General features: G+C 52.1%; 1 protein-coding gene and 1 pseudogene across 1 annotated transcript; one reads left to right on the top strand and one right to left on the bottom strand.

Annotated features, from left to right (window-relative positions):
* Positions 1-3218: 3218 nt before the first annotated feature.
* Positions 3219-12478, bottom strand: LOC123370182 (serine protease FAM111A-like). The gene is made up of 3 exons (XM_045016475.1): positions 12415-12478; positions 6806-6913; positions 3219-5032 (listed from the first exon to the last, which is right to left on the bottom strand). The coding sequence occupies exons 2-3, from the start codon at positions 6890-6892 to the stop codon at positions 3236-3238; spliced, it is 1884 nt and encodes a 627-aa protein (XP_044872410.1). The 5' UTR covers positions 6893-6913; positions 12415-12478; the 3' UTR covers positions 3219-3235.
* Positions 12479-17545: 5067 nt separating this feature from the next.
* On the top strand, positions 17546-20245 carry LOC123369649 (annotated as a pseudogene).
* Positions 20246-20844: the final 599 nt, after the last annotated feature.

The following is a 20844-nucleotide window of genomic DNA, read 5'->3' as shown; positions in this document are numbered from 1 at the left end:
CCCAAAACCAAGGCGCCTTCATGGAAATCTTTTAAACTGAGTAGGGAGAGGAGCTCAAGCTAGAGTCAATCTATCAACCTCAGATGCGGCAGTGGCAATCCCTTGGGTAACTTGGTCCCATACCATTTAGGGCTTTATAGGTTACAATCAACGTGATGCATAGCCATAGAAGTTTTAAGTTACGGTTGTTACAATTTCACTATTACTATGTCTATCCTTCTATTAAGTTATTACTGTGGTGCCTAGAGGCCCCAACCAGGCCAGGATTTCTACATACACATAGTAAAAGACAGACCTTGCCCCAAAGAGCTTACAGTCTAAAATGACAAGACAGACAAAGGGTGGGAGAAAGGATCCAGTTTTAGCAACAAGAACTGAGGCTTAGCCCTGGTCTACACTACAGGGTTAGGTCGAATTTAGCCACGTTAGGTTGATTTAAAAATGACTGCGTCCACACAACCAACCCCATTCCGTCGACCTAAAGGGCTCTTAAAATCGACTTCTGTACTCCTCCCCAACAAGGGGAATAGCGCTAAAATCCACCTTGCTGGGTTGAATTGGGGTAGTGCGGACGCAAATCGATGGTATTGGCCTCCGAGAGCTATCCCAGAGTGCTCCATTGTGACAGCTCTGGACAGCACTTTGAACTCCGATGCACTAGCCAGGTACACAGGAAAAGCCCCAGGAACTTTTGAATTTCATTTCCTGTTTGGTCAGCGTGGCGAACTCAGCAGCACAGGTAACCATGCAGCCCCCCCCCCCCCGAATCGTAGGTTATCACAGATTAGAAAGCGAAAAAAACGCACTCGCAATGACACGTTTTCCGAGCTCATGCAGTCCTCTCGCACTGATAGGGCACAGCTTAATGCATGGAGGCATTCAGTGGCAGAGGCCAGGAAAAAGTTAATTAAGCGCAAGGACACTGATGCTGAGGCTAACGGGGTAGCAAACGGACATGATGAAGCGTCTGCTGGAGCTGCAGGAAAGCCAACAAGAGCACAGGCCCCCGCTGCATCCACTGTATAACCTCCTACCCTCCTCCTCATGCTTCATAGCCTCCTCACCCAGGCGCCCAAGAATGCATGGGGGGAGGCTCCAGGCACCCAGCCACTCCACTCCAGAGGATGGCCCAAGCAGCAGAAGGGTGTCATTCAAACAGTTTGATTTTTAGTGTGGCTACAATAAGCAATGTGGCCTTGTCCTTCCCTCCTCCCCCACCCAACCTGGGCTCTCTCTCTTTTTTTTTTTTAATAAAGAAAGAATGCATGGTTTCAAAACAATAGTTACTTTATTTCAAAGGTGGGAGGGTGGTTGGCTTACAGGGAATTAAAATCAACAAAAGAGGTGGGTTTGCATCAAGGAGAAACACACATAACTGTCACACCGAAGCCTGGCCAGTCATTAAACTGGTTTTCAAAGCCTCTGATGCTCCCCTTGATAACAGAACATCAACGATTGCATTGGCTACTTGGATCACAGCAGCCCCCACAGGAGACTTGCCCATAACAGCAGCGGTGACGGTGAGCTGAGCAGGCTCCATGCTTGCTGTGGTATGGCGTCTGCACAGGTAACCCAGGAAAAAAAGATGCGAAACGATTGTCTGCCGTTGCTTTCACGGAGGGCAGGGCGACTGACGACATGTACCCAAAACCACCAGTGACAATGTTTTTGCCCCATCAGGCATTTGGAGCTTAACCCAGAATTCAAATGGGCAGTGGAGACTGCGGGAACTGTGGGATAGCTACCCACAGTGCACTGCTCCATAAGCTGATGGCTAGCCACAGTAGTGAGGAAGCACTCTGCCGACTTCATGGGCTTAGTGGGGACATATGCAATCGACTGTATAAAATCAATGTCTAAAAATCGACTTCTATAAAATCGACCTAATTTTATAGTGTAGCCATACCCATAGAGAGATTAAGTGACATGCCCAAGGCCACTTTGGAAGTATATGACCTTGCTGGGAATTGAACCCAGATCTTCTGGCTTTCTGTACATTTCAAGGGTACCAGATCACTTGCATATTTCAAGGAGAGTGCAATTAATAGTGGCAACTGTGTAGAACTTACAACAACTCCCAATGGTTTCAGTAGAAGCGTTTCTCTGGCTTCCACCCAGCCCCCCTTTTTAAAGAGAGAAAGGGAAATTAAATACAAAAGGCCACATTAATGCAATAATGAAGTTAAGAATCAGTCAGACAAGGCAAAAAATGAAGGCTTCTACAATAGTGTTACCTCTGCCATACTGCATATATGTAGTATTTTTTTCCTCTTTTCTTCAAAGGTCCATTCCCAGTAACTTCAAAAAAAAGCAGGCCCTCTGTGGCCATTATTCAATGTAATTGTTATCTGTTCAATGCATAACAAAATACACATCTTGCACAAGGGGCAGGGGGGCAAGTTAATGTGGAATCCTTTGACCGTTTTCAAACAGTGCTAATTTAATGTGACATTAAAGTAGCTTTTGTATTTTTAAAAAACAGTATAGAATATTTGTATTATATATTTATATAATTTGTCTTTATATTTATATTTATAACCATTATATTTTAAGAATGGTTGATATTTGTAAAACCACTCCTCCCTCTAGCTCAGCCTTTCAAAGTCCAAAGATTATGCATTTCTTATGAAAGAATCCCACACTCAAGGTACTGACCCCATCACACTAACCACCTTTCATTAAAAATAAAAAGTTATTTCAAGGTTTGTCACTAGGCATTTCAATAAGAATAATAAAGCAGAAAGGGGTATAACTAGATTGCAGTTGGTAGGAAATCACCAACCAAAGAAAGTTCATGTCAGGAATAATGGAGACTTCAAAGCATGGAGATCAACATGAAGGGTGAAATGCACTGAGTGCGTTCGGGAGACTCTCAAAGTTGGAGATTTTATTCCAAGGTTTCCATTTCTAAGGCTTTGGCTACACTTGCAAATTTGCAGCGCTGCAGCAGGGTGTGAAAAAACACCCTCTCCAGCGCTGCAAATTGCGGCGCTGCAAAGCGCCAGTGTGGTCAAAGCCCCAGCGCTGGGAGCGCGGCTCCCAGCGCTGTACGTTAATCCCCACAGGGAGGTGGAGTACAGACAGCGCTGGGAGAGCTCTCTCCCAGCGCTGGCGCTTTGACTACACTTAGCGCTTCAAAGCGCTGCCGCGGCAGCGCTTTGAAGTGCAAGTGTAGCCACAGCCTGAGTCATTGGTGTAAGCACTGGTGAAATCCTCATGCTCACCACGACAAGACCTAGCATCTTCCACAGGGGGGGAGCTCAGACTCATACCAGGCTTTATACTTCTTTTTAATTGCTGCAAGGATGGCCACCATGGAAAAGCCAAACTCAACAACGCTGTGCAGCTGCTTATTCTTTTCATATTTATAACCAGCGGCGTGCATGGCCACCAGCTGGCCATCTGCATTGAACACCGGTGAGCCAGAAGATCCGAAGAAGAAGCTGGTGTCATAGGTGACTACATTGGGATTGTTGATCACATCCTGGAAACTTCTTTGGGTGAACATGTGAATGCACTGCCTGTCCTCTGAGCCACTTCTGACACAGTTGCATACCTTCTGACCATGCTGGATACGACAATGACACTCCTGTTTCCGCTCAAATACAGAGACCACAGTACAGCCATCTGCAGATTTCGCTTGCCCATCCGGGTGGCCAATTATATAGATTAGACCATTAAATGGCAATGGGTGAGAAAATTGCACTAGACCTACTGGGAACGAGCTTCTATCTCCTTCCAGTTTCAGGACAGCAAAATCAAGATCCCTGTCAGATATTTCAAACCAAGGAGCTAGCGAAAACCACCTGTTTTCCTTTGGGTGTTTATCTTCATAAGAGAAAGTCACACGGGCAGAGTGACTGATTATCGACCCCCAGTCCTTCTCCTCCACTCCTTTACCAACAATATCCCCTACCACATGATGACAGGTGAGTACGTACTTATCATGCAAGACAAAGCAAGTGGCAGAGCCATTATTTCCATTGTTGGCCCACTCTATAAACCCCACAGAGTCACTGAGAACACCAAGACGTTTGTGCACCTTAATAAGAGTGGAGTTCTTAGTCTCCTTCCCAAAGTTCTCCCTGTACAGTTTGAACACAGAAAGCTTCGATTTCCCTTCCTCCAAGGCTTTTGCAAAGGCTTTTGCAAAGAGCTCGTCAATCACTTTACTTTGTTTCTTCAAGTCAGGATACAGGTCCAGGATAATATGTTTAAAGTAATGGTAAGTCTTCCCCTGCCCCTTATCGGAGGCCATGCAGGATTGGTCATTCCTTGAACAATCCCTGGCCTTGGGAGGTTGCTTAGTTTTAACCAGCACATCAAATGACCTGTTAGCTAGATTATCAACACAGTGATCGCTAATTCTGTACTTTCCGTTCTCCACCAACTTCCACTCTTTTTCCTCCAGGCAAGAATGAAACCGGCCATCTTTGCATAAGGCATCCTTGATGGTCTCCCCTTCTGGAGCAAAGACACACAACTTGCTCAGGTCTTTAATAAGCTGCCGGCACCAAATAATTCTGTATCGAGCATTATTCTCCAATCTACTGCCAAAAGAGGAGACGTAAAATATTACACATTTCTTTCCCTTGCTCTCAAACTGACGGTATCCCACCACGCCTTCTTTTGGATTCCTATTCACTTTGTAAAATTTCATTTCAAAGTGGGAATTCTCAGGAATGTACTGGAGAGGCATCCCTAAGTTAACATACCCCTCAATCCCTTTTTTCCCCAGTAGGTGTATCTCTTTGCCCTTCTCTTTGTCCAACAGAGCACGGATGTCTGCTTGCGCCGTCAGGGCTTTGTAGATGCTGTCATGGGTTTTGCCTATCACCACATGATCCTTGCCACCATCATCCAAGTTGACAGTGAATTCTTGCTCCTCTTCAGTGGATTTCTTACTGATTAAGAGGCTCTCTCTTGTCTGTCTCTTACTGGTGTCACCCAGAGGAGATGTGCTGTTCACAGATCTCTTCCTTTTGGGAGGTGGGTTTTTCAAGGGAGAGTTTTGCTTATTCTTCTCATTGGGCTAAACAAAACAGAGCAAAAATAACTGAAATAGCGCCTTTTTGTGGGTATACCTGGGAAGGACTCCATCCCAAAACTGTTGATCAAATAGCCCTCTGCCCAGCCACATGGAGCTACAGGTTCCTCACCACACCACCACCTAGGAGCAGCTGGGAGAAGGAACCATGAGAGCCTCATGTGTCCCTGTGACAGCACTTTTAAAAATAACAGGGACTTGGATAATGGCAGCATTTGAACCTTTAGTAAGAGAAAGATAAATGGGGAACTGTTAAGTTTTTCCATCTTTTGACAGACAGCACTGGGGGCCTGTGTGTGTGTGTATATCTACAGTTATATCCCTTTCTAAGCCTTGCCCACACTACAGCTAAGTTGTGTTTTGAGCAGTGGTCCCCAAACTGTGGGATGCACCCTCCCTAGGGGGCACAGAGGAACATTTGGGGAGGCACAGCGGTGCCAGGCCTGGCCCAGACCCCACCGGGGGGGGGGGGGGGGTAAGGGAGAGAGTGCCACCCATCCCAGCTCTGCCTCTGGCCTCCGCCCAGCCCTCATTCCCTTTCAGCCCCATCCCCACTTCCTGCCCCCAGCCCAAGCTCCTTTGCTGAGCCAACTGTGCAGTAAAAAGGGGGGATTCCATTACTGGTAAGGCGGGGCGGGGGGCCCAACCAGAAGAGTTTGGGCACTACTGGTTTTGAGTCTAAGCCAGCCCAGGCTCAAGGAATCCTCAAATATGGCTGTAGACATAGATTCTTGTGTGAGAAGTATTGTGAGATATATGGAGTCGGGGAGCCACAGAAAGTGCTGAGGCAGGGAAAGGGACAAAAAGTATAAGAAGAAATAGAGTAACATCCAAGGTTGTTGAAAAGCTAGCACTGAGCACGGAAAGACTCCACCATTCAACTGCTCATTCCCTGTGCTGCTGGGGCCGCCTCACTGCAGTGGAAAATAAATCTAGCATCCAAGAATCAAAGCACAGTTTGAGAACCACCTCAGTTCTTAAAGAACTCAGTTTTAATGATGACCTGCCGAGGAAGTTTAGAAAAATGGACTTTTGTTTTGCTTCCTTAGGATTCACAAAGGCAGCCTGATTAGAAAAATAAAAAATGTACAGTTCGGTCTTTCCTGGAAGAAATACTGGGACTCTTACAACATGTGTATTTCTATTGCTCATATCTTAGGTGAAAAAACAAGGCTTCTTTTATCCAAAAAGTCAGTTATTTAAGTTAAGAACTGACAACAATAAAGGAAGAAATTTTTAGAACCCCTTTGTATTAATTACTTTTCTTTCATTCTCCTGGCTCTTGTGATGTTCTACTTTCTCTAGTTTTCCAGTCACCACAAAGTTTTCCAACATCAACTGGATCTGAATTTATAACATAAAATAAAACAGAAAAAAAATCTTGGGAAAAACCCTTCAAGCTTTCTTTATCATTTATAAACGCACAAACTCATTTCTTCTTTTGCAACTTACTTAACAGTGCTTATGTACAAAAGAAATCCGGAATAGCACAGGTGCAGGTGGTTAGGACTATGACAAGTGTCTTATGGGTGGAGGGGGAGAGTTACACCTCCTACTGAAGGATCCAGTATACACCAGTGTTGGAAAGAGAATACTGGGCTAGAAAGACCACTGGTGTGATCCAGTGTAGCATTTCCTACATTCTGTGTGTGCATATTTGAGGAAGGGGGGCTGGTATACCCATCCCTATTCTTGTTGTACGGTTACTGGAGGTTGGGATGGGGTAGCGCTGCTTAGAATAAGCCAATATTAATATACCGTAAAATATTTCCGGATATTTCCATCGCTGCCTGATTTTTCCTTCTGGGAGGGCTTCTTCCCAACAGCTTGCTTCTTGGGTCCCATATTGACTCAAAGCAGATGTAACTGAGAACATGTAAAAGACAGTTTTCAGTGTCTGGAGACAGCCAAGTGAGAAGGCATGCTATAAAGGACAGCACAGGGTACGTGTCTTTCTGCTGTGTTGCCACCCCACACTATTACCACTACTCTTTTGATATCTGGTGCTGAAAGCATGAAAATGTGATGCCCTTTCAGGGTCCCTTCCAGCTTGATGAGATAGGTATAGCTCCATATGTTTTCCATTTCAGTCTGGTCTTTGGGATGGAGGCCACCTCGCTTATTATAAACTTTCAAAAATGAATACTGCATAATATGGCATTGTTCATTAGAATTAATACATGTTTGGCTTGAAAATTTATTAATTTAATTATTTAGTCTACATGTTTAATGAAAAGAAATGGCCTTGGGTCTCCTGCACATGGCTAGAGTCCTTCCTGGCCACCCTGATCTGGAAAAGGCTGTTCTGGAGATCACAGCACAGAGCTGGGAGTCGGGATCTGGCTTCTATTCTCCACCCTGGCACCAACTCACTGGATGACTTCAGGCAAGTTACTTCCCCTTTCTGGGCTTCAGCTCCCTCTACTGCTAAGATGTGAAATGGTTCCTTGCTCCTGGGCTGGAAAGTGTTATGCAGGCGGGAGGGGGTGTCTGAAGGTCTGTCTTTCCCACAGGTGTGAGGTGAGGACAGAGTTCCAGCCTCCATAATGACCATCCTGATTTCTTTACTCTGCCCCACGCTAATCACTGCTGAAGCCCCTTACTCAGAGAGCTCTGGCCCAGCGTCACTCTGAGCCTGATTTTCAGAGATGCTGACCATCTGCAGCTCCCCCGATGTCTGTGAGAACTCCAGGGTTCTCAGCACTTCTGAAACTCAGGGCAATTTATTCTGAATGCTGGGACAGGACTGAGCCTGCCAAGGCAGGTCCATACACACCCCTCAATCCACAGCAGATCTCCCGTCAATAGCAATACAAGCAATCATGAGAACGATGAGGGGCAGTTGGCTCAATGCTGGGAGTGGGGAGGATATGGCCCTAATATGATCACTAAACTTCTACCTAGTAAAGTTACTGGGAGAACAAAAATCTCTTGGGTGCTGCAGCCTGCCCAGGGTTCAGCTGCACTTAACCTGAGTTGCTCACACACTTGCAGTGGTTGTGCACCACACAACTGGTCACCCATGTTACCTGAAAATCTGGCTCTGATGGCGTCGTAATTAGATTTAACAGTTACTGACGCATTTCCTAGAGCTGTTGTCCCGGGCTGGCTGCAGACTCAGGCAGACGGAACTGTGGCAGCTAGACACCCATCACCTTTGTAAGATTTTCCTTGTAGCCATAAGGGCTTTAAAAAAGAGAAGGAGGATGATCCAGGGAACTACAGGCCAGTCAGCCTCACCTCAGTCCCTGGAAAAATCATGGAGCAGGTCCTCCAGGAATCAATTCTGAAGCACTTAGAGGAGAGGAAAGTGATCAGGAACAGTCAGCATGGATTCACCAAGGGCAAGTCATGCCTGACTAACCTAATTGCCTTCTATGAGGAGATAACTGGCTCTGTGGATGAGGGGAAAGCAGTGGATGTGTCATTCCTTGACTTTAGCAAAGCTTTTGATATGGTCTCCCATAATATTCTTGCCAGCAAGTTAAAGCAGTATGGGCTGGATGATTGGACTATAAGATGGATAGAAAGCTGGCTAGATCGTTGAGCTCAGCTGGTAGTGATCAATGGCTCCATGTCTAGTTGGCAGCTAGTATCAAGCTGAGTGCCCCAAGGGTTGTCCTGGGGCTGTTTTTGTTCAATCTTCATTAATGATCTGTAGAAGCAGCAAAGAATCTTGTGGCACCTTATAGACTAACAGACGTTTTGCAGCATGAGCTTTCGTGGGTGAATACCCACTTCTTCGGATGCAAGGTGCCACAGGAGTCTTTGCTGCTTCTACAGAACCAGACTAACACGGCTACCCCTCTGATACTTGACATTAATGATCTGGAGGACGGCATGGACTGCATGGACTGCACTCTCAGCAAGTTTGCAGATGACAGTAAACTGGGAGGAGTGGTAGATACACTGGAGGGTAGGGATAGGATACAGAGGGACCTAGACACATTAGAGGACTGGGCCAAAAGAAACCTGATGAGGTTCAACAAGGACAAGTGCAGAGTCCTGCACTTAGGATGGAAGAATCCCATGCACTGCTACAGACTAGGGACTGAGTGGCTAGGCAGCAGTTCTGAAGAAAAGGACCTAGGGGTTACAGTGGACGAGAAGTTGGATATGAGTCAACAGTGTGCCCTTGTTGCCAAGAAGGCTACTGGCATTTTGGGCTGTATAAATAGGGGCATTGCCAGCAGATCGAGGGATGTGATCATTCCCCTCTATTCGACATTGGTGAGCCCTCATCTGGAGTACTGTGTCCAGTTTTGGGCCCCACACTACAGGAAGGATGTGGAAAAATTGGAAAGAGTCCAGCGGAGGGCAACAAAAATGATTAGGGGGCTGGAGCACAAGACTTATGAGGAGAGGCTGAGGGAACTGGGATTGTTTAGTCTGCAGAAGAGAAGAATGAGGGGGGATTTGATAGCTGCTTTCAACTACCTGAAAGCAGGACCAATCCCCCACTAAATGAGGGGCAGTAAAGCAGGAAGGAGAAGGGGGCCTGGGAAAATTGCAGACCCGGTGATCCGGCTGACGGAGAGAGATGACTACTTGTAAGCAGGCTTCACAGATCCAGAACCAGCCCATAGAGCTCCCCTCAGGCACAGAGTTAAGGATGGGTGGCTCAGTCTGTGTGACCAACCCTAGGTCCCCAGATCTGCTCACTGGCTGTGATTCTGCCTCTGTGATCGGATCCCTCTGTCAAAACACATGTTTCAGTGCTCTCTGGTCTAAAAGAATTGGCTCCAGCAACTCTACACACAACCCCCTCCACCTCCCAGTGTTTACAGCCCCAGTGCTAAAGAGAGACGTCCAACAAAAAACAAACCAGCCCCAGCACTAAAGAGAGACCCTACAATAACATACCAGCGTGCAGGGCCCCAGTACTCCTATCTAGATGAACCTGGCCTAACAAACCAATGTCTACAGCCCCAGTGCTCAAGAAAAACCCTGCAATAACATACCAGTTGTGGTAAGATGAGGCCCTGAAACATAAACCCTTGTATCAGAGGCCTGGTATGAGGCCTAAGGCCTGAACTAAAGTAATGGTCAAGACTTTGCTAACATAAAGCAAAGTTCAGCTGTGAGCCAGAGGCAGGCCCTGCTCACAGAAGCTGGCAAGGAACGGGCTGATGTTGCAAATATACACACACCTAAAAGGTACTAAGCACTAGTAATATAACCATGGGCCAGGATGGGACCAGAACATTCCAGTACTAACGCATTCCACATAGATAACAAGGAACAGGCCGACCCGTCCTAAAGACAGGGGCAGGAGGGTAATAGGAGCTGTGGAGCTGGATAGAGTTGTTTTGTTTGAACCAACATGTACAAGGTGAGAGGCAGCACCCAATACGTAGAAGGGTTGCACCTTTATACGTCAGGAGTGAGGTGTAACTTGTTTGTACCCATGTATAGAAGTGCACCCCTGAAGGGTTGTCTTTGTCTGGCCGAGGGGGCAGTGGAGAATTCCGCCACTGACTGAGCCGGTCCATTGTCGGGGGCCACGTATTCGTAGTACGTCCTGTAGAGGCTGCTGGAAACTATTGCTGTGCTTCATTTGACAATAAGGTACAATAAGACTTATCGGAGTCTGTGGTCACTGGGGGTTCTCTCGGGGTCTGCTGTGTCAGCGATCTGTGCAGAACAGGGGCAGCGCACAGAGGGAACACGCGCTTTATCATCACTGAACAGAGCAGAGCACCACACCGGTTACATCTGACGACAGACACCAGTGTGTACGGCCCAAGAACAAGCGAGTGACCTTCTCAAGCCGGTACATGCAACCCCAGCACTCACAAGAGACCCTATGATAGCCAACTCAGTGATTTGGGGAGCAGGGTGAAACCTGGACAAAGGCTCCCACTGAGATGGAGAAGCTCTCGGGAGCAGTGGGATTTGTGTGTAGGGACAGGACACCCCCTGGAGCTCTGACAAAGATGGGGAGCAGCCTAGGGGGTGAAAAGTGGGGTTAGGATGTTCCCCTGGGCTCTGATAGGTATGCGGAGACCCCCACTCATCCTGGGAAAGGGGAAAACCATCAGCTCAGGAAACGTAACAACTCAACCTCCACTGCAAAGGGACCAGGAACCTGGACTAAATAACCCGGCCCTGCCCACTGCTGGGAGAACCTGAGGGTGGGGCCAGGAGCAATGGGTGCTGGGAGACCCTGGGAAGGGGCCAGTTCTGTGGTGTTCAGTGAACACTTAGGTGCAGATCCTCAAAGGAATTTAGGCTCCTAACTCCTGCTGAAATCAATGGGAGTTAGGCATCTAAATACAGTGATGAGCTGCCAAAATATTAACAACAGGTTCCCTCCTCCTCACCCCATGAGGGGGTTGTGGCCGCACCCCCCCGGGCCTCCTACCCAATCCAACCCCCTGCGTTCTTTGATGCCCCCCTGGGACCCCTGCCTCTTCCACCCCCCTTCCCTGACCACCCCCTGCTGCCCTATCCAACCCCTCCTCTCATTCCTGATGGCTCCCCGAGACCCCTGCCCCATCCAACCACCCCTTCTCCCTGTCCTTGACTGCCCCCTGCCACCCCATCCAACCCCTGCTCCTTCCTGATGCCTCCCCAGGACCCTTGCCCCCATTCAATCCCCCTGTTCCCTGCCCTCTGACCACCCCACCCCATCCACGCCCCCACGACCCCCCAAACTCCCCTGCCCTCTTCCAACACCCCCTCCTTGCTCTCTTACAGCGCTGCCTGGTGCCGCTCCGCCAGGACCAGCACCAGCACCGGCGCCATGGGGCCCGAGCCGCAACCGCGGGGTCTGGGACCAGCACCGGAGCCAGCACTGGTGCCAGCGCCCCGGGGCCCGGGCTGGTGCCGCAACCTCGGGTACCGGGCTGGAGGCGCGGGGCATGGGCCCAGCACTGGCACCCAGGACCAGCCGGAGCCGCAGCGCCAGAACCAGAACCAGCGCCAGCGCCGCGGGCCCGAGCCGGGCTGGAGCCGCAACCGCGGGGGCCGAGCTGGAGCAGTGGAGCCGAAGCTGGGAGCTCTCGGCGGGGGCCGGGACCGGGCTGGGGCCGCTCGGCCCGGGGTGCCAGGCTGGAGGGAGCCGTGCTCCGGGACCAGGAGCTGGGCTGGAGGGAGCCGCTGATCCAGCCGCACCTCCCCTCCCCCCACGCCCCAGCTTACCTGCCTGCCTGCTGCTTGTTCAGGCTTCCCACGAACATCTGATTCCTGGGAAGCAGGGGAGGGAGAGGAGCAGGAGAGGAGAGGGAAGTGAACTTGGGCGGGAGCTTTTGTTAAATAACGCCCTTATAGAACCGGTTGCCCTGGAACAACCGCTTCTAAAAGGGCTGCTAAATTTAACAACCGGTTCCTGCTAAGGGGGCTCAAGCTCACCACTGCCTAAATACCTTTGAGGATCTGGGCCTCAGTGCTTAAGGGGCTTGCCAGAGCTCTGCTACCTGCTGTGTCCCGTTCCAGCCCAGGGGCTGTGCAACAAAAGCTTCCCAGCACCCTACCCAGGTTTTCAGTCTGTGACGCTCAGTCCTTAAAGGCACAGTCCCCAATAACAGGTTCCAAGGCTCTTTGGTCCACAAAGGATCGGGGGGGGGGGGGGGGGGAGGTGTCACACCAGGGCCTCCCAGGAAATCCCACACCCTCCAGCTGTAGTAGAGAGACAGCCCGGAGTGGAGCACCGTGCCCGGTGCAAGACCTGAGATCTGAACCAAAGTCAGCAAAAGCCAGGCCCTGTCATCAAGCAGAGGCTTGCTTACAAGTTCACTGTCTGGCACATGAACTTGGCAAAGGTGCAGTGAGCGTTGCTAAAACACAGGGACTCCCAAGAAGTTCTAGGCACTGGGTAGGGTTGGTAACGTGTTGGTAACATGCCAGCAGTGTAATACGTAATTTGTTTGTCTCAATGTATAAAAGAGAAATCATAGGAGGGGCACCTTTGTCTGGCTTAGGGGGCAGCAGACAGACCCGCTGTTGACTGAGCTGAGCCCATTTTCCTGGGCATATATGTAGAGTCTATCGGGCACTAATACCGCGCTTCATCAGCCATAAACCTGGCCAAGTGCCTTCGCCACCGAACGGAGTCTGTGGTCTTTCTGGGTAGTACCACCGAGGACCATTAAACCAGCTCTCTGCAGGGTTGGTACAGCGTACGGAGCGAGTACACACGCACACCAGCTGACAACAGCAGCTTTTCACAGCTGCACAAGTGGCTTTGTGGGGAGCTCCTCACCAACGCTCCCCGCTCCGTCCATCCTCACTGAAGGCGAGAGGTCTATGATCTAGACTGTGCAGAAAAGCCATGGTGTGGCAGGCTGATATGCTCCCTGCTCTGGGGACTAACCTCTTTGCAGACTGGCAATTCGCACACGTCTCTGAATCAAAGCGGGGATGAGATTGTTTTCATCCAGCTGAAAGCTCATGCTGCAAAACGTCTGTTAGTCTATAAGGTGCCACAGGATTCTTTGCTGCTTCTACAGAACCAGACTAACACGGCTACCCCTCTGATACTCAATAGCCTGGTTGTTCAGCGGGCCGTGGGAAGCCCTTGAGATGTAGCGAGAAGGTCAGGGGGTGTGCTGGAGAGAATGAGTGAGGCCACCGGACAGGAGGGAGGGTGGGCGATTTCCTCTGGGGGAGGCCTCAGAGCAGATCTGAGTTAACGACGCCACCTTCCCACCCCGACCGACCCCAGGCCACATTCAGGCTCTGGCTGCACTGGGACGGTGAAAGGACTTTCATCCGCCACCCTAAAACAAAACTGTTGTTGTTCTAGGGGAGCAATCGCACATTTATAAAAGATCCCCAGGCGGTGCGAATCAGCCATAGCTCCTTTGGAGTCAATGGGCCAGATCCCAGCTGGTGTCAATTGGCCGTAGCTCCACTGGAGTCAATGAGCCAGATCCCAGATGGTGTCAATCAGTGAAGTTTGTTGGATTCATTGCGGCTGAGCTGCAGTGGAACTATGTTGATTTACACCAGCTGAGGATCTGGTCCTGAGTTTTACTTTTCTGTTGGAAGCTTCATTTTAGACACACACACCCCCTTCACACCTACGCATGAGCACACACAAATCTCCAGTTAAACTCCCTTTTGCCTTCAAATGTCTTTTAACGAAAGCTGAGCGGGGTCAGGTGCAGTGATGTGGCTCAGACACACCATAGTTGCTCATCAGAGTTTGGACAATTCTTGTACCACAGCTGGGCCACATCTTATCCACAAAGCCACTTAGCCTGCAGAGGATGTTGCTGACCCGAGGCTCTCGGAAGGACTTTCCCCCTCAGGACTGAGGGCTGCGCTCACCACCTTTCCTCAACTTTTTTCAGTTCCAGCCAATAAGACTCTCCTGGCAGCAGGAGCCAGACAAGCATTGAAAAGTGTAAGAACAAGGCTACGCTACCATGTTAGGATATGGATATTCAGGCCTGCCTGTAAAGGCCTAGACTTTAAGAATGTAGGTGTATTCTTATCACTTAGCTAGTTATAGGGGTACAAAACACAAATTAAAGTCATTGTCTGCCTGTGTAAGGGCCTTTTCTCACTGTGACCGTCTGAGGCCCTGTTCTTAAGCTAAGGCCGTTGGCTAAGCAGCAGGGGCAGCCATAAACTGGGAAATGTATGGTCACATCCTCACATTTCAAACTAGTCACATTGAAATAAAGCAATCTGGGGCTGTTAGAAAGGTGATTCGATTGATCGCCTCCAGAGAAAGGGAAGAGCCTAGAAGATTTAAAGAAAACATAGTTTGATAGCGTCCTGTCTGGCAAGAACTCACCAATAGCTGGGGTGTGAAATCCTCATTTCTTTGTTCTATCACTAGTCTCCACTTCTCTATTGTTTGTCTGTATAATCTCTGCCTGGTTCTGTGATTGTTTCTGTCTGCTGTTAATTAATTTTGTTGGTTGTAAACCAATTAAGGTGGTGGGATGTATTGTAACATGATTATCAAAACAATTATATTAGGATTGGTTAGTTAAATTTCAATAAAAATGATTGGTTAAGGTATAGCTAAGCAGAACTCAAGTTTTACTTGATAGTCTGCCGTCAATCAGGAAGTGTGTGTGGCGGGGGGAATTGGAATCATGTTTTGCTAAGGGAGGAATAGGAATGGGAACACAGGCAAGGCTCTGTGGTGTCAGAGCTGGGAACGGGGACTGTGATGGTGCAGGACTCACCCCTGCAGCGCCTCCTGCTGGTTGTCTCAGGGAATTAGCATTTCCAGCCTCCAGAGCACCCTCTGCAGGCCGGTCTCCCTCTGCCACTGGCCCCCCCATGTACCTCCCAGGACCCCTTGCCTTTGGGGTGCTGCCCCCTGGCAATACCCCCACAGTCTCAGGATCTTCCCACCCAGGGGAACCCCCAAACCTCTATCCCCACCTTGCCTCAGTCATGGGCTACTGCCAGTCACCATCTAGCCCCTGCTCTCTAGGCTAAAAGCCGCTCATCATAGGCAAGCAGGGTTTGGGACCTGCTGCCCCCTGCAACCCCAGTACCTAACTGTCCTTCCACTAGGCCACAGCCTGCGGGGTTTCCAGGCCAGAGCTCCCCAGCTCCCATGGCCTTCCCCCAACCCTGCTCCACTCCGGGTATCTTCTCTCAGCTCCCTGCAGCCAGGTCCCTCCCTCTCAAAGCTAGAGAGAGTCTCTCTGTGCTTCTGCCCCCAGCCCTCTAATAAGGGCCAGCTGGGCCCTCATTAAGCCAGCCCCAGCCTGATTGGGGTGTGGGCCCCAGCTGAGGCTTTGTTAGAGCTGTGGGCAGGGAGCCTGGATCTGGGCCAGCAGGAGGCTGTGGGTCGGGATTGTGGGGCACTGTTAGAGCTGTGTGTGAGGAGAGCCCAGGGCTGGGATAGCAGGGGGCTGCGGGTCGGGATTGTGGGGCACCGTTAGAGCTGTGTGTGAGGAGAGCCCAGGGCTGGGATCGCAGGGGCTGCGGGTCGGGATTGTGGGGCACCGTTAGAGCTGTGTGTGTGGAGAGCCCAGGGCTGGGATCGCAGGGGCTGCGGGTCGGGATTGAGGGGCACCATCAGAGCTGTGTGTGTGGAGAGCCCAGGGCTGGGATCGCAGGGGCTGCGGGTCGGGATTGAGGGGCACCATCAGAGCTGTGTGTGGGGATAGCCCAGGGCTGGGATAGCAGGGGGCTGTGGGTCGGGATTGAGGGGCACCATCAGAGCTGTGTGTGGGGATAGCCCAGGGCTGGGATAGCAGGGGGCTGTGGGTCTGGCTTGGGGACACCAGCAGAGCTGTGGAGTAGATCAGCAAGGCAGAGAAATCCCCTGCCAATGGCTGTCCTAGGGCCCAGGCTCACGCGCCAGTCTGCAACGCGCCCCTCCGCCTTGCTGCCCCTCAGCGCCCACCTCCCCAGCAATCATCTGCACCACGTTCTTCCTCTCTGGCCTGGCCCCAGGGCCTCTTGCCCGCTGCCCCATGCAGCTGTGTGCAAGGAAACCCAGCTGCTGTTTCACACCAAGGCACAGCCCACGGCCTCCGGGCCAGGCCTTGATTGTCAGCCAAGAAGAGGCAGCTGGTGGGGGGGGAAAGGGGAACAAGGAAAGTGTGTGTGTCACTCTGGACAGCCATAGGAGACATTACTGAGCAGGAGGGCTGCTCCCCGGGACCCCTCTTTTACCCACGCTCAGCCCAGGAGAAGGGTGGAATTTTGCCAGTTATCCACGTCCCTTTAGGGATCAGCCTTTGGGGCTCAACCCCTCCACAGGCAGAGCCCAGGGCGCACTGTGCTTGAGGTGTCGGAGAGCTGGGGCACTGCCCCAGTGGGGAGGGTCAGAGCAAGGCAGTGGAGAACTGAGCCCTGAGGCTGCAACATCACACCACTTTCCCATCTCCCTCCCACCCCCGGCAGCCCTACAGGAGCTTCCCCCCCACCCCCCACCCACTCCATCCTCCCCTCCCCACCAGCTGACATCAGCAAGGGGCTGCCAGATGCCTCCCCACCCTCTGCTTCCCAAACCCACAGCTCTAGGTCTTCCTGCTCCAGGCCTGGCTGCTCCACACTGCAACTCTTTCAGTTTTGCTCTGGCACGGGGCCTCTTCAGCCTAGGGAAATTCCTCCGCTGGAAGAACCAAGGCAGGCTGAGTTTGCAGCAGGCAGGGAATCCCCTTTTCTCTGTGTCCCAGCCACAGGCAGGTTTCGACTGGCCTGTGATGGGGGCCGGAAATTCCAAGTGCTGACGCCAGCCTATTTTCATCTGCTTTCCAGGGGATGGTGCTGCGGGGAACTTTCTGAAAGCATTTGTGGCAGGGCTGATGAGTGTAGACAGGCAGGGGAGTGTGTGGGTGTGTGAGTTGGGGGTGCAGAGGTGGTTGTGTTTTGGCTGGGGAACTTTTCAAGGGTAGGTTTCTCTTCCTCTTTTGTCGGGAGGGTAAGTCAGATGATGACTCCGGTGACTTAGCTCAGAGGCCTCGCCTCCACGAAGGCCATTGGACAATCTAAGAGTTCCTCTTTTTTTTTTTTTTTTTTTGGTGCACATTTAAAAATCAGAGACTTCCTGCAAAAGGAACCTCACTGGGGAAAGAGTCAAGCCAGCATCTGGGAGAGAGAGAAGCCAGGAGAGGACAGAAAGAAGAGCAGGGGCCGCGTCCCATTGAAGGAAGCTTGGCTCCAGGACGGCACAGCCATGGTGCCTTGGCTCTGGGCTCTGCTGATGGCAGCTGGGACGGGCGCCTTGGAGCCCGGCTTCCAAGCTTGCAAGAGGGCCCTGAACGTCAGCGTGCTGGAGGTGCTGCCAGGCGGGGGCTGGGACAACCTGCGCAATGTGGAGGTGGGGCCCTCCACCCCAGCTTCCGGCACGAGCTCCTGGCCATCGGCAACCAGCTGGAGAACAACCAGAGCCAGACGGCCGCGTACCTAGCTGAGCTGCTAGTCCTGAACTATGGCACCCATGTTCTGACCAGGCTGGAGGCCGGAGCCAGCCTGATCCAGGAGGACCAGGTCAAACTGACCTTCCTGCAGGACAAGGTGGCCGAGAAGGCAAGCATCACCGCCTCGGCCTCCGCCACCTTCTTCGGCAAGGTCAACGTGGGGATTGGCACCGCCGCGCAGGTCCAAGACGAGCTGACCAAGAGCTATCTGGAGAACACGGTGGACTCGCGCATCGAGAGCCGGGGCAGCGTGCCCTTCTACCCAGGCATCACGCTCCAGAAGTGGCAGGAAGGTATCCCCAACCACCTGGTGGCCATCGGCAAGGCCGGCCTGCCCCTGCCCTTCTTCATCAGCCCGGAGGCCCTGCCGGAGCTGCCGGCACCCACAACCAAGAGGGTGGCAGCTGTGGTGGACAAGGCCATTCATCTTTATTACGCCATCAACACCCACCCGGGCTGCGTCAAGGCCGACGCCAGCAACTTCAACTTCCAGGCCAACGTGGATGATGGCTCATGCCTGGGGGCCAGCACCAATTTCACCTTTGGAGGTGTCTTCCAGAAATGCGGCGGGGTGTCAGGCCAGGATTGGGAGGAGATGTGCCAGCCGTACCGCACCCAGAACCCGCTGACAGGGGGCTTCTCCTGCCCGGCCGGCTTCACACCCGTCCCGCTGCACAGCGAGGAGCGCACGACCAGCAAACCCCGAGCCGAGTGCCACGAGCAGTGCCACTCCTGCTGGCTCTTCTTCTCCTGCTGCCATAAGGAGTGTGGCGTCCGCTACTACTCCACCACCGTGCGCTTCACGGCCCACTGGTGCGCCGCCACCGGCCCTGTGCCTCAGGGCTCAGGCTTCCTCTTTGGGGGGCTGTACAGCGCCGGGGAGGAGAACCCGCTCACCGGGGCCCAGGCCTGCCCGCCCTACTTCTACCCGCTCTCGCTCTTCAACGGGCTGAAGGTGTGCGTGAGCGACGACTACGAGATGGGCGCCCGCTTCGGCCTGCCCTTCGGCGGCTTCTTCAGCTGCCAGGCCGGCAACCCCTTGGCCGGGCCCCTGAAGGGACAGAGCCCTGGGCTCCTCCAGGATTTCTTCTACCAGGACTCTGACACCACCTACCCCATGAAGTGTCCCCAGGGGTACAGCCAGCACAAAGCCTATCTGAGCGACGGCTGCCAGATCCTCTACTGCCTTCAGGCTGGGAGCCTCTTTGCCCAGCAGCTGGCTCCCATCAAGCTCCCGCCCTTCCTCCACCAGCCATCCCCCAATGCCAGCACGGCCGAGACCATCCTGGTACTGGGGGAGGGCAGCCAGGCCTGGGTGAAGCTGCAGGGCAGTGGACACTGGCGGTCAGCCAACGTCACCGATGAGAGGGAGATGGCCCAGCTCTTCCAGGCTCAGTCCAGCGCGGGGCCCATGGGGGGCGCTGTGGCTGGCATCTCAGTGGTCTTGACGCTTGTCCTGGCGGCGGCTATCGCGGGGGCTGTCTATGGCACCCGGAGGTACAAGAACAGGGGGTACCAGGAGGTACAACCCCCCAGCTGTCTAGCGGAAGAGCAAGGGAACTACGGATCCACCACAATGTCTCTTGGGACTAGCTCAGCTTGAGAGCCTGGGAACCGGGCCAAGGACTCTCCCTGGGGTGAGGCTCACACCTCCTGGGTGAGGGGTACAGGGCGTGGCAAGGCTGGGGGAGCAGTAGCTTTTAATCACATGAATGTATTAGTGTTGCAGGTTGCGCTCAGGCAGCTCTCTGATGCACCCGGGGACGGTAGTGGCACCTTTAAGAGAAGCCCCATCTGTCTAGAACAGCCCTAGGAACCCCCTAGGAACTGGAAGGGAGTTCCTATGTGTAGCCAAAGGGGGGCACTGTTCCACCCACCAATGGGGACAAAGGAAAGTAGGTGTCTGGCAGTAAGGAAATCTACCTCTTAAAGGGGAAGGGGCCACATGTACATATGGATCCCAGGATCAAAAATCATGAGATTGATTAAAATAATGTTTTGAGGGATTTGTTATTAAATGTCATTAAAAACGTGATTAAAAAAAGGAAAGCTGAGAATCTTGGGGACTCGTGGGCCTCCCGGAACTGTGCCCGAACGTACTAAATAGCGTAATGAAATCAGTGAGCGTTGGCCATGTGGGGATCCTGCCCACCCCCACCAGCCCAGAACGGCCTCTAGGGGATTCTGAGCCTGTCCAGAGACCTTCAGCCCGGCTCAAGACTTCACCATCTTGGGGCTGCCGTGCTGCCCAGCAGCTGCCCACAAGCCTCTGCTGTGGGGCAGGGCGGAGCCTGCAGACCCTTACAGCAATGCTGAGATTCCAGATGGAGGAAAAGTGAGTGGATTTGGCAGCTGGGGGGAGATTGTGGGATGGTGGGGGTGGGGGGATCAGGGTTACTTGTCAGTGGTTGCAGGAAGATTGGGACAGTGCTGGGGAGAGGAGGGGGTTAGGGGCTGTGATGGAGGTTGCATTTTGGGTGGTGGGGAACAGAAGGATTTTCAGTTGCTTGCTGATAACTGGAGGAGGTAATGGTGGGGCGGAAGTGGCCAGTAAAAGAAGAGCCATCAGCTTGGGGCAGATGGGAACCAGCTATGGTGGCTTAATGGGAAGGGGGCAGTTTGCAACAGGGGACAATGGGAGACATGGGCCCTGCTCGGGGGGGGGGGGGGGGGGGGGAGTTAGCAAGCCCGAGGAGCAAGGTGCCAAACTGAGCACTCTAAGGGTTAATGTTCCAGGCTCACCCAACCAAGCAGTTTCGGGGCTTTCATTTCAGTTCTTTCTCTTCCTTTTATGTTTGGTTGTTTTTTTCTTGTGTGTGGGCAGCAGGGACAAATGGATGCTGTGGTGTAATTTGGGGGTGGGAGGAACAGCTCAAAGCTAATTACATTGCCATACACCTGCCCGTATATCTCTTCCCCAACAGAGCAGAGTGTGTGCGCCTGTCTCTCTTG

Source organism: Mauremys mutica, chromosome 4, assembly GCF_020497125.1.
Source record: "Mauremys mutica isolate MM-2020 ecotype Southern chromosome 4, ASM2049712v1, whole genome shotgun sequence".
In the NCBI taxonomy this organism is placed as follows: Eukaryota; Metazoa; Chordata; order Testudines; family Geoemydidae; genus Mauremys; species Mauremys mutica.
Note: the sequence above shows the minus strand (reverse complement) of the source record. Positions and strands in the feature narration are given on the sequence as shown.

Excerpts from the sequence above, each read along its gene's own strand:
- LOC123370182 (XM_045016475.1), bottom strand. The coding sequence starts at position 6,892 with ATGGGACCCAAGAAGCAAGCTGTTGGGAAGAAGCCCTCCCAGAAGGAA. Across the intron at positions 5,033-6,805 it reads ATATCCGGAAATATTTTACG|CCCAATGAGAAGAATAAGCA; the intron begins GTATATTAATAT and ends TGTTTTGTTTAG.